Source organism: Protopterus annectens, chromosome 4.part0 (assembly GCF_019279795.1).
Source record: "Protopterus annectens isolate FY-2018-M chromosome 4.part0, PAN1.0, whole genome shotgun sequence".
Taxonomy (NCBI): Eukaryota; Metazoa; Chordata; order Ceratodontiformes; family Protopteridae; genus Protopterus; species Protopterus annectens.
Window position 1 is genome coordinate 950,696,496 of NC_056733.1, and position 17,748 is coordinate 950,714,243.

At 43.3% G+C, this 17,748-nt stretch overlaps 1 protein-coding gene across 1 annotated transcript in view; it reads right to left on the reverse strand.

Moving 5' to 3' along the window:
* The window catches only part of LOC122799695 (ankyrin repeat and KH domain-containing protein 1-like), a gene marked incomplete in the record, with an annotated part of 3,928,199 nt that overhangs the window by 788,335 nt on the left and 3,122,116 nt on the right, over positions 1–17,748 (reverse strand). Inside the window, 1 exon segment of the mRNA XM_044068930.1 lies at positions 1,906–2,022. Coding sequence (XP_043924865.1) covers positions 1,906–2,022 — 117 coding nt within the window.

Consider the following 17,748-nt stretch of genomic DNA (forward strand, 5'->3'; position numbering starts at 1 on the left):
CATGCAAACAATCTTGGACAAGTTTCAGTCACTGCTAGCAAAACCAGCCCCAAAGGGCACTGCGGTGGAAGCAAGGTGGCAGAAATGCTGAAGAGGTGGCGATTATAACTTGGCTCAGCAGCAACAAGTTTACAACTGGCAGAGATCCTGAAGAGGTGGAGATCACAACTCTGCTCAGCAGCTACACAAGTTTAAAGCTGGCAGAGCCATTGAAATGGTGGAGATTATAACTCTGCTCAGCAGCAACAAGTTTAAAGCTGGCAGAGATGCTGCAGAGGTGGCGATTATAATTCTGATCAGCAGCTACTCAAGTTTAAAGCTCATTTGGGTGTGTCATGTCTTGGCTCATACCCAAAGAAGTAGGAATCAAGTCCTCTTTGTAGGCATGCAAATTTGTAAGCTTGAAGGTGAGGGGGAGCAAACTGCACTGAGAAAGAAAGAGGTATCCATCTATCACAGCATAAAAATGGGATAACCATCAAGCTGTTTACCTGTGGCTGTTAGTACTTTAAATGCACCTTCCTGTTCAGAACCCTGTAAGTGAAGAGCCACCAACAAGGTGCTAAGAGTGAATATAAAGATGTCCTTACATTCACTGCTGCAGTATTCCTCATCAATGAGATTCCCTGCCGTGAAGCCCACCCTCCGGACAGTTTACAAAAGTCTACCACTGCTTTAAGGTACGCTGAACATCACCTGCACGCTCCTTGGGTAGGGCATAAAGTTGACATTCAGGCATACTATCCTCAGAACTTCTTTGCCACCAGTCCGAACGCCGTTTTACATGTCGGTCTGTTACCTCCGTCCTTCTGTTACACTTTTCATGGTGAGAGCTTTCCTTCTTCTGTAAAGGGTCATTCCACTAGAGCTGTGGAATCTTCTGGTGCTTTTTTCAAAGGCTTAAATGGTAATTCTATTCTTGAAGCTGTTACCTTACTTCTGTGCATACCTTTTTACCAAACATTACCAGTTGGATGGTATCGCCAGAGCTGGTGTTGCTGCTGCCCTGCTACCTTACTTCTGTGCGTACCTTTTTACCAAACATTACCAGTCGGATGGTATCGCCAGAGCTGGTGTTGCTGCTGCCCTGCTACCTTACTTCTGTGCGTACCTTTTTACCAAACATTACCAGTCGGATGGTATCGCCAGAGCTGGTGTTGCTGCTGCCCTGCTACCTTACTTCTGTGCGTACCTTTACCAAACATTACCAGTTGGATGGTATCGCCAGAGCTGGTGTTGCTGCTGCCCTGCTACCTTACTTCTGTGCGTACCTTTTTACCAAACATTACCAGTCGGATGGTATCGCCAGAGCTGGTGTTGCTGCTGCCATTCTTCACGGCTTCTTGGAGGCTCTGCTGCTTCCTCCTCCCAAGTTTCTTCTTGACCTTTGGTCTCTCCCATCAGTAATGAATACTGCAGTGGTGAATGTAAGGACATAATACAGTTGTGTAAAATCTTACCATAACGGTAGATGCCCTCGCCTTCACCGCTGTAGTATTCACACAGTATTCACACCCTCCCTCCATCCCCCGGCTTCTTTCCTTCCTGGATGTGCAGATTCTCCTTGGTTTTCCTTGTGCTGCTGTTCCTCCAGAAGCAAGCAGTTCTGAGGATGGTACATCTGAACATCACCTTTATGCCCTACCCTATGCAAGGAGTGTGTAGGTGACATTCAGCATACCTTAAAGAAAAGGTAGACTTTTGCAAAGTGGACAGATGGTGGGCTTCACGGCAGGGAATCCCATTAAGAAATGCTGCAGTGGTGAAGGCAAGGACATCTACTGTTATCGTAAGATTTTACACAACTGTACTTTGAGTACAGACAGTTAAGCCCTAACTCATGTGAACACAGCTGGAAAGATTACAGTTAAAGATGTGTCAACTGCATTCACAGACGTGACTTACCTTTTCCAAGTCAAGCTCTTTGAGTAAAATGCTTGCATTCTTGTTGGCCTCAGCAGCTTGCTGGTCTTTTGCTTTTACTATTGTTTCCATGCACTGATGACACTTCTTCAACAGATCCTGCATAAGTCAGACAAATTGTATTGGTGTAAACCTGCACAAGTCAGACTGACAAAAAACTATTTGTGTAAACATGTCCAAATTACTCAAGCTCTTATCAGTAGCAATCTTATAAAACTATTCTGACCAGCACGATGTGGTCTGCACAGTTCAGAAGTTAACTGATTTTACACGTTTTTTGCCATTTGAACACAAGATTAAGTAACAGTGGCACACTCAAGTAGTAAATAATTTTTAAAATATGATTAGACACCAACTAAAAGTTATACTTAGAGAGAGGTTATTCAGAAGTGAATAGAGAACACACAAATGGAAGGGAAAAAACAGCTATAACAAAAAGCAAAGCATTTTAAGTTTGTAAAAATAAAAAATCTGAATCTCTTAGGTCTACGATTCCAGGGTAAAAGTGTTGCAGCAGTCATACTACTGGGAAGACTTCAAGTTTATTTATTTTTATTAAATGGTTTTTATTAAATGGTCAAGAAGTCTATGACCAAGGTGCAAGCTGCAGGAGTCCCTGCAGAATGGCTATCATGAACTCTTCCCTGCTACTGAGATTCAACATCCAACCAATAATTTTTGGAGAATATATCAACAGCAGACCAAGTAGCTGCCTCCAGAATGGCTTGGGTGTTCAACCTTCTAATAAAAGCAACTGCAGTAACTGTGCCTCTAGCATTCTGTGAACCATCATGCGCTGTTACACGTACAAGTACTGCAATGGGATAGCCATTCTGAGGCTATTCAGAAACTGCTGCTGCTTCCAAACTGGCTAGAAATGAAACAAAACACTGCTCAGATTTTTGTAAGTTTGGTTTTGTAAAGGTAATACCCAGTATGCGTTTAGGGCATGGCCGAGCGGCCAAGGCGCCACCCTCTTCTCCACACAATAGTGTGTTTTTTTTTTTTTTTTTTTTATTTATATATATGGCTTACTGTACTGTACAACTGCCAGTCTTGGTGCTAAGAGGCTGGTGCTAGGCAACTTACTTAGCTTAGGCTGGGTTGCATTGAAGGGGGATACTGCATTACAATGGTGGAGTTTAAGCTGCCTAGCTGTACCCTTACTGCCAGTGACAATTAGTGGTTTCCTGTGATTCCTGTGTGTTCCGCGCTGTTTTGGCAGTGCTTTAGTGACAATGATTTTTTTCTGGTTTTTTATTTAGTTCTAGGTAGTTGTATTTGTTGTAGGGCACCATAAGGTTGCTCTTTCGGTGTTTCCGAGGTGTTTCCTTGTTATGCCGCTTGAGATGCTGAGTCGCGATGCAAAAGATTTATTTTTCCACAAGACTATGCGGGGCATGTTTGCAGTTTCAGCACATACTAGCATCTGCTTGCCTTTTTATGCAATGTAGACTTTATTACTACCACATTTGTAAATGCTCCATCTCCACTCCGCTGTTGCTAATGATGCATAAATAAATTAATTTTATTTTTGCAGCTTTTACTAATTATCTTTGTCAGTCACCACTTTCAGCATTCTTTTTTTTTCAGTTTTCAATAAATAACGCATTTGTTAATTCCATTCTGCAGTCTTCTGTTCTTCTTATTATTATTATTAATACAAGCTATAAGTACCACTCCACACACACACCTTTTCAAAAAAACCAGGACCTAATGTCCAGTAAATAAAGTAACTTGCTCATAACTCTATGCTTATCCTGTAACCTGCTGTCCCTTGTGGCTGGCAGCTTGGCAGAATGCTCGATTGCTCAGGATTGCCAGGATCCCAGGTATGAAGGTGATACTCCTTCATAAAAGTATGGTTTTAAGCAAATTATCATTAAAAGATTGTTAAAAAAAAAGACATTGAGTTTCGGACTTCATGTCCTTATGTTAAAACAAAACTAGTTTTATCAAATTTTTTAAAAAATGTCCCTATTTTTTTTTAAAAATTTTTTTTTTTTTTATTTATGACTTTGTTTGTCAAGACTTCTCTAAACAAACAGCTGATGTATGAAAGCCATCACTAAACTTACATCTGCTTGTCCTGTTCTCACCTGTTCAGATTATGTGGCTTTTGGGCTTTTCTTTAGGGGTTAGGGTTGGCAGTTAGTAGATAGATACTTCATCTATAGATTAGGCTATCTGCCCTACCCTAGGGATAGTCCTAAGCCTAGCCAGAGTAGCTATAGCCTCCTATTAGATTAGTCTACTGTGGGTCTGTAAAATAGTAGTCTATACAGGAGAAGGTAGGTTTAGAGTTTAGCTTACTGTTCTGTGAGATCCCAGAACAGAAGAGATGATCAAGAGACCACGTGTTCCATCCACGGTCCAGAGGGTGAGAAGAGAGCCAGTCAGGACAGCTGAATCTTGAATAGGGAGAGATTGGGGAGCCATGGGAAGAGAGGAGGAGCTCCAGCATGTCCTAGCCTTCCAGCATGTCCTATTTGTTTTTGGAGTGTAGCTCTCCCTGGGTAGCTCCATAGATGCTGTATTTTTTTTTTTTGAGGAGGGCAGCTTCAACTGTATCTGTGATGTGGAGGGAGGCTGCATTCAGTTGGGATAGGCATTTGCCTTTGGGGGAAAAACACATGGAGAGAGTTATAACCTGGTAGTGCTGGGGTGCTCTCAGGCTCTTGACCAGGTTTCTGTTACTGCACAGACATTGATTTCTCCATACTGAGAGGAGCTCCCCCATCTGAGGTTTAGACTAGACTTGGCATTGAGTAGCTTTTTAGCAATATAAAAGCCTAATGGTGACAGGTGCAAGCTGTCCTTCACTTCATATTCAAGAAAAAGCATGCTAAGTACTTTAGCCTTTTTTTTTAAGTCTCCCTCTCCCCCTGATTTTGGGGTGTGTAAGTGTAGCAGTTTAGCATCTGTATGAATGTAGAATGTATGACAGGGATACTGTTGTTCTGGCTGAACAGAAATAAAGATATGCGGCAAGGTGAGCTGAACTATTGCCTGAACTATTACCTGGGTGATTAGAGTAGTGTGTGGCTTAGGCAGGACTTGCCCGTGGGGTGGGTGACTACTGTCAGTTTGACTCCCTTGGTCAGAACTAGAAGACAATGCAATGCTGCCTGTATGTGCTAGGTGTGATGGTAATACCATAGCTGTTAATGCACATCCAAAGGATACAATATTTCTTTCACATTTATTCTGTGGATTATGAAAACACTGGCAACTGTATGGAACGGTTTAAACTCATCTCTATATCCACTTCTGACCCAAAGGAAGGGTTTTTGACTGTGTTTCTGAAAAAACAGAAACACTTGCTTTCATATCAGAACACGGCATTCGGAAATCCTTAAGGAAGACCTGATAATGGTAAACATGGATGCCCTTGGCTCTGCAGCCAGACACTTGCAAAAGACCATGAGACCAGTAGCTAAACGAAAAGCAAAGACGACTGGTAGTTGGAATCCCCTGCTTTGAATAGGAGTGTCTGTGGTCCCTGCTGATGGGGTAAGTAGATGTAGGGTAACCAGATACCCTAGGAGGAGGGCTTCAAGTTTCAACATTCTAACACTAGAATATTTAGCAGCTTTACTCTCGATAAGCACGGCATGGGCTTCCATGGTCCGTCCGTACTTAACAGGAAATACCTTCAACAAATCAATGTGCCTTCATTCTAACACTAGAATATTCAGCAGCTTTACTCTCGATAAGCATGGTATGGGCTTCCATGGTCCATCCATACTTAACAGGAAATACCTTCAACAGATCAATGTGCCTTCTTCCCCCTTTCTTTCTCTCAACTGACTTCTCGTTAAAGCAAATCTTCCAAAAGAGGATGCACTAGCTGCCCTTGGTCTTTTGGTACTCCTGGAATCCCCTGAAACTTTGATTATGACAAACTGTAGCGTGCATCTAGAATAACCCATCTGTCCCTTGTTACAGTGCTCCAAATATCCTGCAAATAAGGTCAGCTGGCTTACTTCTGTGGTTGTACTGGGAAAAAGGGGGCATTCGAGGGCCAAATTGGGTTTCTTGATATGGGGGAAGAATATGGAGAAGCACAGTATAGTCATGGCTGCTCCCTGTCAAGATGTCAGTCCTGAGGGCCCCCATTCCTTTCACAGTCTCCTTCTCATGTTTCTCTTAACTCTTCTTTCCCATCACCTGTACATCTTTAATGCAATGAAAGAGTCCGAAGACAAACTTGTTACCAGGATTACGATGCTGAGGAGCTGTGCTCTGACACACTCTGGCAGGTGGATGTATTCTCATGCCAGGCACATCTCCTGATGACTGACTGCCTGGTACATCTCCTGATGACTGACGGCCTGGCACATCTCCTGATGACGGACGGCCTGGCACATCTCCTGGATGCCATTCCATCACATCATATTCAAACTTCATGGCATGTCTACTCAGTCGAGAAGGTGTTTATGTAAGTCCAGAAGTCTTCCTTTCAGAGTACTATTAGATCTCCCAAACATATGCCCCCATGGGACGTTTCAACAAATTAACCTAGCTGTTCATAGCCTGAAGGCCAGAACTGCAGCCATGCAAATAATCTTCTCAAAATAAAAAAAGATTAAATTCTCATGGTCAATAAAAGAGAAAAAATACACAAGGAGAAAAAGAAAAGATTAAAATACCCCCAAGACCACCGATCCAAATAGTAGGAGAAATTAATGAAACACTTGGCACCTCGGCTTACACAGCCTTCCAACACAATTCTGAAACAAAGAACAATATTTTTATATGGGAATAGTTGTTACCCCACACATTTGGTCAAGGTACTGCCCTATAATGACTTCTTACGAATTCATAGGCTATGTAGCCTTGACATGAGCTTTGACTTAGAGATAGCTGAAGCAGAAAAATGTTTATTAGAAGAGGTTATGATGTCCAGCTGGTCAGGGAAGCTAAACAAAAAATTATAGCTATGAAGTATTCTGCTGTTAACTCTCAGGGAGATTCTCATTATGTCAGTGCTAGTGGAAAATATAATGTTTGTATTGGTGGAAATCAGTCTACCAATGCAATTGTGAACAATGGAGAGCAGAAGAAAGCTTTCTTAGGGACAACTTATGTTATAACTGAAAAAATATTTAAAAAAACGTGTAGCTTGTGGCCTATGTTCCTAAGGGATAAAATTTTGAACTCTATACTACCTGACTTTGTGAGTATTGCATATAAAAGAGCTAGGAATGTGTCTAACATTCTGGCACATAACCAATTTTGTTTACCAGATGTTTGTCGGTCAGAGCTTAAGCATAAATAAAGGCACTGTTCCATGTAATGGTTGTCCCATCTGTCAATATGTAGTAAGGTCTTTTACCTATATTAATGGCATCAAGTTTACAGCTAGGCATGAATACAGTTGTAATACAGAGGGGTTAGTGTGTGTGTGTTGAGATGTGGATGTAAGAAGTTTTACATACGGGAAACATATAGGAGTTTTAGGGTCTGGTTTGCAGGAACATATTAGGGACATAAAAAATAAGAGAGTCCCCTTGGGAGTCATTCTTTGATAGCACACAACTCTAACCCCAATTCTCCCACGGTTGTGTCTTGGAAAATTTGCAAGTTGGCATAGGTGAATGTGTCTCTCTACAAAAACAAACTCTTAAAAAAAAGAAACTCTGCTGATTTTAAAGTATGGCACTTGGAGCCTCAAGGACTCAACAAAATGTAATTGGAAGTATGTGATTTGCACTGTATGCTTAATTGATTGTTTTGTGCAATATGCTGTATATAAGCAAACAGTATTTTGTAGTGTTTTTACTCTTGGAAGGCTGTGTAAGCTGAGGCGCTAAGGGTTTCATTAAATTCGCTTACTTTTTGGATCGGTGGTATTGGTGGTATTTTAATATTTTATTTATTTTTTTTTTGTTTTTTTAAGTTATATTTGGACTAGGAAAGATTACCTCATCTGCCAAATCTGGGAATTACAGGCAAACTGGTGGGCTGAATAAGCAGCAATACCACAATGAACCAGGGCAAAAAAGTACAATGGTCTAAAAACTTACCATAACAGTGGATGTCCAACTGATCCAGACCAGTATTACCAAAGCGTAGGCATCTTCCCCTTGCAAGACCACTCACCATGTAGGACCAAAGCATGCAAAGGTTAGCTGACAAAGGACCCCCCCAAGGGCATGAATTATCCAAGGACTTTTTGCCTCATCTCTTCTTTTGTGAGGCAAGAAAAAGAGGCAACATATACACAAATAACATTCTGAATGGGTTGGGGGGGGCAGCCCACATCAGTCAAAAATAAAAAGAAAGAGGATAATGGAGGGCAGGTTGTAATCCTGCAACACTGACAAACAACATCATCTATTACAGAAGGTTCTTACACATCCATACTACACACCTTTCCTTTGATCGATGCTGCGGTATTACTAACCAATGGGAAAATTCCTAATGTTTTCTAAATACTGATATAGGTAAACTTCGAAGTTGAACCAGGGTCTAAAATTCCCCTGAATGACAGATCTAGAAAATCCAGCTCTAGCCCTATAAAAAAAAATCAACCTTATAACGCCTAATAAGTATGCTGTATGGAGACCAAGAGTCTGCTTCTAAAATTGATGGAAAAAAAGACCTTTGAAAACAGCTCCTGGAGAGGCAACAGCTATGGTAGAACAGGCTGCAACCAAACCTGGAAGGTACAGAGAAAGGAAATGGGAGAAGAAATTCACTTAGAAATTGTTTAGATACTGGTAGACTCAACTTTTTTGCTCTGGAAAGAAATGAAAAAAAAAAAAGTTAAGTTCTTACCCTAACATTCCATCTGTGTTGTTGAAATTCATTCACTCTTGACAGTTGGGTTTCGGTTCCATCCTCAGAACAGATTTGGACGTTATAACAAGCTTGTGCCAGCCAGTAAACTCTCAAGCTAAGATTACCTATAGTGCCTCTCTCCCCTTCAGATCAAGTCTGCCTGCAGAAAACAAAAAGCGGAAGCTTTGTCTGAGCAACTGCTTTACCACTGAACCAGGACTAGTTCCAAACCCCCAGAGCCATTGGAGGGGGTAAGGAGGACAGGATGTCAAGAATGAATGAATGACTGAAAACACAGATGGAACGTTATGGTAAGAACACAACTTTATCTGATGTTGTCAATTTTCATTCATTCATTCATGACAGTTGGGACAGAGTCCCTATCTACTTTATGTCCCGGGAGGCCTTATGGAAGGATATTCTTGAGCACCATGGCGCCAAAGGATTCTCTTCCTCTGGAGACCATATCCAATTTGTAATGGGCAATAAAGGTATGAAGGGTAGCCCACGTAGCTGCTGCGCAAATGTCATCCATGGAGGCTCTAGAATGAAAGGCCACCGAAGTGAACACTGACCTGGTAGAGTGAGCCTGGACTTCAGTTGATAAATTCATTTTAGCTTGATGATAAATAAAGGTGATACAATCTCTCAACCATTTTGACAAGGTGACTTTATAAACAGGTTTGCCTAATCTAGGACATGAAAGACAGAACAATTGGTTCGATTTTCTGAAGGATTTTGTTCTGTCCAAATAAAAATGTAATGGTCTTTGTACATCCAACAAATGCAAATAATATTCTCCTTTGAAAATTTTGAGAAGAAAACTGGCAGATCAATGGACTGGTTAATATTTCATTCTGAGTCAACTTTGGATAGAAAGGAGGGGGTTAGACCTAAGGGATACCCTCTCTGAAAAATGATGTATGGGAGCATTACTGCCACAAGGAGAACTGTTGCAGATTTGTGCATGCAATGGCAACTCCTTCACAGCACTGGTCAATTTGTTACATCACAGTTTTGTTCTAAACAAAACGAATAACCATAACAAAAAAAATTCTCATATTTGTATCACCTACTACAATAAGGACTTGGAATGAATAAGTGATGATCTCTGCTTGCTTATACAGCCTTGATTGTACCCTTATGTATGGTCACATGTCTTCTGACATGTTATACCCATATGCTTGTGTGTATTCTTAATATGTATGCTCATGTGTTCTCTTTAATGGTGCCCAAATTTCTCGCTTTTTTGCTGTATTTTTGTTATTTGGAGCTTTTCTCCCTGGGCCTCAGCTGAAAATGGACCTGTGTCCAGTCGGACTTTCCCGGTAAACAAATGTAAAATAAAATAAAATTTACACACAAGGCTTGCAATTCTGATATTGTCCTGGCTGAGGTGATGGCTACCAGAAATAAGGTCTTCAAGATAAAAATTTTATATCACAAGGGGCTGCTGGCTCAAAGGGGTGATGAGTCAGTCTGTAAGACTGACATCAAATTCCAAAGTTCAATGGCCTCTTTAAAAGGTGGCTTCAAATGTATAACTCCTTTTAGGAAGGCTTTGCAGAGGTGGTGAGACATCAGGGATAAATCATCAAAGCCATTATGGAAGTCTGAGACAGCTGCCAAATGAATCCTAATAGTAGAAGCTGAAGCTCATGATTGGAGTAAAGTAGACAAATATTCCAACACTATTAATATAGGCCAAAAAGGGGTCTAGCCCTTTTCCTTGACATCAGATCACAAATCTGTTCCATTTACCAAGATAAAATTTCCTGGTGGACGATTTATGGGAAGCCAGAAGCATCTTTTGTACTGGGGAAGATGGATTACTTTGCCTGGCTATTAACGAAGATGGAGATGCCAAGTGGTCAACTTGAGAAGTGGTAGGTTGGGATGGACCAGCCCATTTGGATGCAACAGGAGTCCTGGAGTTTGATCCACAGTCCATGGATGGTGAACTAGATAAAGCCAAAGAAAAGGGAACCAAACTTGATGGGGCCAATACGGTGCAATGAGGATCATTTTGCTTCTCAACCATAAAGCTTTCTTCAAGAACTGGGGTATTAGGGGAATGGAAGGAAAGGCATAAAGCAGTCCCAAGAGACAATCATGTAGAAGAGCATCTCTCGGGGACTCCCCTGAGGGGGAACTAGAGCGAAGTAGCTGCTGCATTTGTGATAGATGCAAACGGGTCGCAGCAAGGCTGACCCCAACGTCAAAAGATCTCCTTCACTACTATAAGACTGAGAGACCACTTGTGATGCAGAAGAATGCATCTGTGCAGTTTGTCCGCAATCAAGTTGGAACTCCCGGGAACGTGCGTTGCTATCAGAAAGCAGTTGGAGGCGATCACCCATTGCCATACTCGGGGTTCCTGACATAACAGATAGGCTCTGGTTCCTCACAGTTTGTTGATGTACCAGACGATGGACATGTTGTCTGACTGGATCGCAATTGTCCCCAATGGAAGGGCAGATTGGAACGTTTGCAACCCTAAAAGCACTGCTTTCAGTTCTAGGACGTTGATATGCAAATTAGCCCCTAAAGGGGACCAAGTGCCTTGAACTGTCTTTCCCTGAAAACGCCCCAGCCCCCCACCCATCACTGATGCTTCCGTGGTCACTATGGCCTTGGGCTGAGGTGGTGAAAAGGGGCAACACCATAACTCTTCCTCTGGCTTCATCCACCAGCTCAGATCCTGCTTGCATCAATTTGTTATGCAGACTGGATAAGACATCGGGTGTGTTAACAGAGATACTGTGACGCTAGCAGCCACTGAAGCAGCCTCATGTGAAACCATGCCAAGGGAACTAGGGTGACTGTCGCCATTGATCCTAGTAGTTGTAAGGTTCATAGGTTGGTACTAGGCTATCATGCTTGGGCCTGTACAAGCCTAGCCATAATTCCCTGGCTATTTCTTCCCACATTATTTACTTTCCTGGACCCCTGTCTAGCAGGGTGACTGACGTGATCCCTGGGGTGAATTTCCTTTCTCCCATCCAATCGTCAAGGTTCCTCTTGAAGAGGTCCAAAGAGGCACTCTGCTTGACATGTATGGGCAATCTATTCCAGAGTCTGGGGAGTCTCTGGGTCAGGAACCTATCCCTCCAGCATGTTTTGTTTATTGTGATGACAAGGTTTAGATCCCTGGAGCATGTAGCTCTGAGGGATTGGGATTTCTTTAAGTGTAGCATGTCCAACAGCTCTGGGTTTGACATGGCCTTGTATGTTAAGCAGAGATAGCCTCTGAGTAGACGATATGCGACAGAGTATAGCTGGAGTTTTTTAAGGCGGTCAGCGTAGGGCATCTGCTTTAGGCTAAGACTAAGCAAGCTGGTACTATGTCTTGAGAGAGTATCACTCGGAGCTGTGAACTTGACCTCTGAAGTCTGTGAAGAGAGAGAGCAGTGGTTGCATTTTAAAGTTGCTCAGAGGAATTCTATGCTTCGAGTGGGTACCAGTTTTGATTCTTCTTTTTTTATTGACACCCCCAAGAAGTTTGCCAGGTTTACAACGCAGTACATGGCGTGAATAAGTACATGCCTAGTGGGGGCTGTAAGGAGCCAATCTAAATATGGCAACACCCAGAATCCTTGTAGCCTCAGATGAGCTGCTACTACTGCCATGCTATGGTGAGACCAAAGGGCAGTGCGTGAAATTGGTAATGATTGGCTCCCAGTCGGAAGAGGAGGTATGTGGTAATATGCACCCTGAAGATCTATAAAGCACATCCAATCATCTTTCTCCAGAAATGGAAGGATAGCCTGAACCATGACAATCTGGAATTTTGTCTGTCAAACTTGTTCAAGATACTGAGGTCTAGAATTGGCCTCCAGTCCTCTGTCTTTTTGGCACTAAAAAGAATCTAGAGTAAAATCTAGCTCCTATATGGTCTGGTGACACGTTTTGGATGACTCATTTGAAGCAGCATTTTAATTTCTTGAGATGCTGCATCCCTCTGACTGGGTGGAAGATCAGTGATTCACCTTTGTGGCCTTGGATAAAGATCGAAGGGGATATGGAAACCTCTGGTTATCATCTTTTGCACCCAAGAATCTGATGTTACTGAGAACCAGGCTAAGTGATGCAGAGAGAATCTTCCCCCAAATGCCTCCAGAGGTAAGCAATCGGGCTGCTCCACAGCAGCACTGATAGGGTTGCCCAGAGAAAATCTCTGGAACCCTGGTTATGCGGGCCCCCTCTGCCATGGGGGGGGGGGGGGAGGCTCTTCCTGATGAGTTGCCCCCACTGCCCCAGGGAGAAAGCTCACCACGTGTGTCCTGTAAAGGCCCTCGAGACTTGAAACACATCTTTCCACTCCTCTGATTCCTGGAATAGAGTTGAGGAGCGGAAAATGTACACCCATGGCAGACACGGTCTTTCCATCCTTTTCACACCTGGCTAAAATGTCTAACGTTTGGGCCAAACAATGAGGAAGCGTCAACGGAAGCACTGACAAAGGAAGACTAGAAGGGGTCCATAAAGTCTCACAAGCGCATCCAGGTGTGACATCTCAAACGCCTGCACCCTCTGCTCTGGCCATCCCTTCGGTTGTATGGGTAGTCAACCGCATGGAGGAGTTAAGAGATGGATTCTAGGGTCGCAAGCTGGGAGGAACCTTGTCATGTACCTAGTCAGACACTGCTTCTGCTACGGTTCCTGAGAGTTCAGTGATCAAGTCCCTTTGAAGATGCGTAAAATGTGCCAAATAATTCAATGGCTGTATGGCAAAGGTCACTGAAGCATAAACTCACTTCCTTTATCTGTCCAACGTCCTAGACTCTTGGTTTGGAGGATAGACAGTAGGACTCTCCTCAGAGTTCCTTCTTTGTGGCTACTGCCACCACCATCATAGCATCCACAACTAAGACCCTTGGATCAGTGGGGGTGATCCTCGGGGGGGGGGGGGGGGCTTTGTCAAGTCTTCAGGGGATTGGCTCCAGTGTCAGAGGACTCTTCCAAGCATGCTGCATGATGAGCTTGACTAACTCATCTGCAGACAGGGGTCACCCAGGAAGTAGAAGGTTGGGTACAGAAAGCCTGCAAGAAGACAAGAGTCCTCGAAGAAAGGGTTGGTGAGCTTCCAGTCACCCCTCTGCTTTAAAATTTCTAGGATGTCTCCAAAAGAGACATCTTCAGGTGGTGACCGTGGGGACCCTTCCCCCTTCATTGTTGTCTGCATCCTCGGTGAGAGACTCTTCCGGAAAATCAACGTACTTCCTCTTGCATGATCTCTTAGGGGGTGGCTCAGCAGGGGGGAGGTCTGAAAATAACTCCAAAGAGAGGGTACCCAGCTGTAGGGTGTCTTGCTGCCTGCTGTCCCAATGCAGTAGACTGTGACAGCTGCGAACCAGAGGATACACATGACATTCCGATGTCGAGGTAGCCAACTGTGAGCCTGCTGAGGCAAGCGCTCTCTCCATAATCTGAAAGGCAAGCTCACCTGAAGACGGATGGGAGCCCGGAAGCAAGAAAGATGACCTCAAAGTACAGTTGTGTGCACTTACCACAAATGTACATGTTAGTCTCTCTTCACTGTTGCAGTCATTACATTTGGGTAATCTGCTGGCAGGTTGCCCTCAGTCGGTCTGATTAACAAAGACTTGGGTCCTGTGTCAGTTGCTGTCCCTTCTTCCAAGACGTCAGGTTATCAGAGATATAAAACATGCAGCCGACCTCATTACATCAGTTTTTCTTGCCCCAGATGTCAGGTACCCCCCCAAATGGGGAGCAAAATATATAAATAATTAAAAACACAAAAATATATACCTCCAAACAAAAGCAAATACACCAAAAAGGCTATTAAGTATAGTAAAAGAAAATAGAGGCATAGTAAGAGAAAAAACAGGGGGCTGGAGGGAGGGTAACCAGGACTGCAACAGTGAATACACTTGAACATTTATATTTATGGTAAGTGTACACAACTGTACTATTGTTCTTTGTGTTTCACTGTTGCAGTCATTACATCTGGGTAGATTCCCAAAGCTATGGTTGGGAGGATGGATTTACACAGCATTATGACCGGCTACAAGGCCGTGTAAAACAGCAGTGGCAAAGGCAGCTCTGGATTTTGAGAACATTGGTAAGTGATAATGCTTGGTGAAAGTATGAACTGAACTCCAGGTAGCAGCTTCTAGAATATCCCTGCTAGGAACACCTCTAAGAAAGGCTGTAGAAGTAGATGCAGCCCTGGTGGACTGGGATCTGATCCCCTGGGGGATAGGTTTTCCATGGTGCTTATAGCAGAAATTAATACAATGGCTTATTTATTTAGAAATGGTTTGCTTTGAAATAGCCTTTCCCTCTGCCCCTGCAGCAAATGCTACCAGCAGTTGTTCAGATTTTCATCAAGATTTAGTCCTGTCCAAGTAAAATCTAAGCTGTCTGTGTACATCCAATGAATGCAGAATCCGCTCCCCCCTGTTCTGTGGATTGGGAAAGAAAGTTGGCAAATGAATGGACTGATTAAGAGCCACACTGGACACCACCTTGGGCATGAAGGATGGATTGGTCCTGAGTGACACCCTGTCCGCATGAAAGATGATGAAAGGCTCCAATGCCATAAGAGCCTGTAATTCAGAGATCCTTCTAGCTGAAGTAATTGCTAAAAGGAAGGCTGTTTTCCAGGAAAGGAATTTTAAGACTGCAGTAGTAGCTGGCTCGAAGGGAGATAGAATGAGTTTCTCCAATACAAAATTAAGGTCCCAGACAGGGATTGGAGCTCTCCTGGGTGGTCTCAACTTTTTGGCCTCTCTGAGAAACTGCTTTAGCAGAGGATGAGAGAAGAGGGTGGGTGGGGGGGTGTTGTAATGAGCTGAAACGGCTGAGGCATGGATTTTTATGGAAGAAAAAGACAGGCCCTTGGTGAAGCATCTCAGTTAAGTATTACAAAATCTGAGGTAAATTGGGAGCTGCTGTGCTCATCCCTTGAGATTGATTCCAGGCACAGAATCTTTTCCATTTGTCAGCATAAGATTTTCTAGTACTAGGTCTTCTCACCTCCAAAATGACATCCATCACAGATATTCTGAGGGATGCTAAGGTGAATTCAAGTGATTAGCCAAGCTGCAAGATTCAATGTTTGGAGCTGAGGGTGCAGAATTTGGTTCTCCTGCTGAGACAGTAAGGAAGGTGTCTGAGGCAGGTGCCATGGAGAAATTTGTGACAGACTGCATAGGAGTGGGTACCAGTTTGGCGCAGCCAGCCTGGAGCAATCAAAATCATTTTTGGTTTGCCCTGTTTGACTTTTAGTAGAACTTTGGAGTGCAAAGGCAGAGGGGGAAAGGCATAGACTGATAGTTTTTTTCCAGCTGAAGGACAGAGCATCCACTTTCCAGGCTTTTTGTGAAGAGTTCTTGTGCAAAATTTGTCCAACTGGTAGTTCTGGGGTGAGGCAAAAAGATCTATGTCTGGGCTCCCCCATTTGTGTGTCAACATGTTGAAAATACATGGTTCCAGTTTCCATTCGTGTGGGTCCATGAGATTTCTGCTTAGTTCGTCTGCCAGAATATTCAACTTTCCTGGCAGGAATTAAGCTTGTAGTTGTACTTGATAGCTCAAGGCCGTGCTCCACAATGCCATGGCTAGTCTGCAGATGGGGTAGGAATGTGTACCTCCCTTGCTTGTTTATGTACCACATAACCGTGGTGTTGTCCTGGATGAAGGTAGTCCTTGAAGGCTGTCAGTGCATTCTGTACAGCTAGCATTTCTTTTTGATTGATAATGAGGTGCATTTGATTTGGGCTCCATTTTCCCTGAATGCACTTCCTGCCAGATGAGCCCCCCCATGCGTAGTCTGATGCGTCTGTAGTTAGGGTTTGGGCGGCAGGGGGTGGTGTGAATGGTAGTCCCTTGTTTTGGTGGCAGGCCTCTGCCCACCATAGGAACTCTAGTTGCAGGCAAGGTATGACAGGAATTATTGTTTCCAGGCTGTGACAATGTTGACACCATAAACTTTTTAAGTACCACTGAAATGTCCTCATATGCAGTCTTGCATATGGAATTAGAAGAATGCAGGAGGCCATGAAACCCAAGGCTTGCAGTATTTGTCTTGCAGATAGCAGGGTTTTCTGGCCACCTGTTTGAAGTAAGTCACCAAATGAAATTGCTTTTCTAGCATAAGGAAAGCCATCTGGGCAGTTGTATTCAAGTTTGCACCCAGGAATGTAATTTTTTTGAGATGGTACCAGTTGTGATTTCTTTTCATTTATGGTGTACCCTAGACAAGTTAGAACCCTTTTTACAAAAGCAAGATATTTTAGAAGAATGTCTAATTCAGGCAGAAAACCTGGCCAATCATCCAGGTACGGATATATTAGAATATTTCTTTGCCTGCAAAATGCAATTACTGGAGCCAGGCACTTTGTAAATACCCTGGGCGCAGTAGATAAGCCAAAAACCAGTGCAGAGAACTGATAATGCAAGTAGTCTTTGAAGCGTAGGTATCTTCTGCAAAATTCCCTGATTGGGATATGCACTTAAGCCTCAAGTCTAGAGTTGCCAACCAGGCATCGTTGCCTAGCCTAGGAAGTAACTGGTGAAGAGTCAGCATCTTGAATTTTGGAATGTCCAAAAAGGTGTTTAGAGGAGACGGGTCCAGAATTGGACACCATGATTTGTCTTTTCTGGGTACCAGGAAAAGTCTGGAATAGAAACCTTGTCCCTTTTCCTCTTCTGGTACTAGTTGAATTGCCCCGTTTGGAGTTGGCAACGTGTGGAAATGAAATCTGTATCCCTGGGACACTATTTAAAACCCATTTGTCCTGGGTTATAAGTTGCCAGTTTTTTGCAAGAGCCAGTTCCCCCCCAAAGGGGCGGCTAAGAGATAAGTGCTTGGTAATTTTAAAGGAAAGTCATTGAGATGGTTTACCATAGGGTGGTGTCTTATTTCCAGATTTGGAAGCGGAGGTACCCCATTGCTTAGTGCTGAAAGTCCCTTGGAACTGAAACCTGGTGCTTTTGGAATGCCTGGGTTTGGCTTGAGTGGCTCTGGAAGGAACTGGAAAGGACCAGTTCTTAGTAGGCCAGTGCCTACTA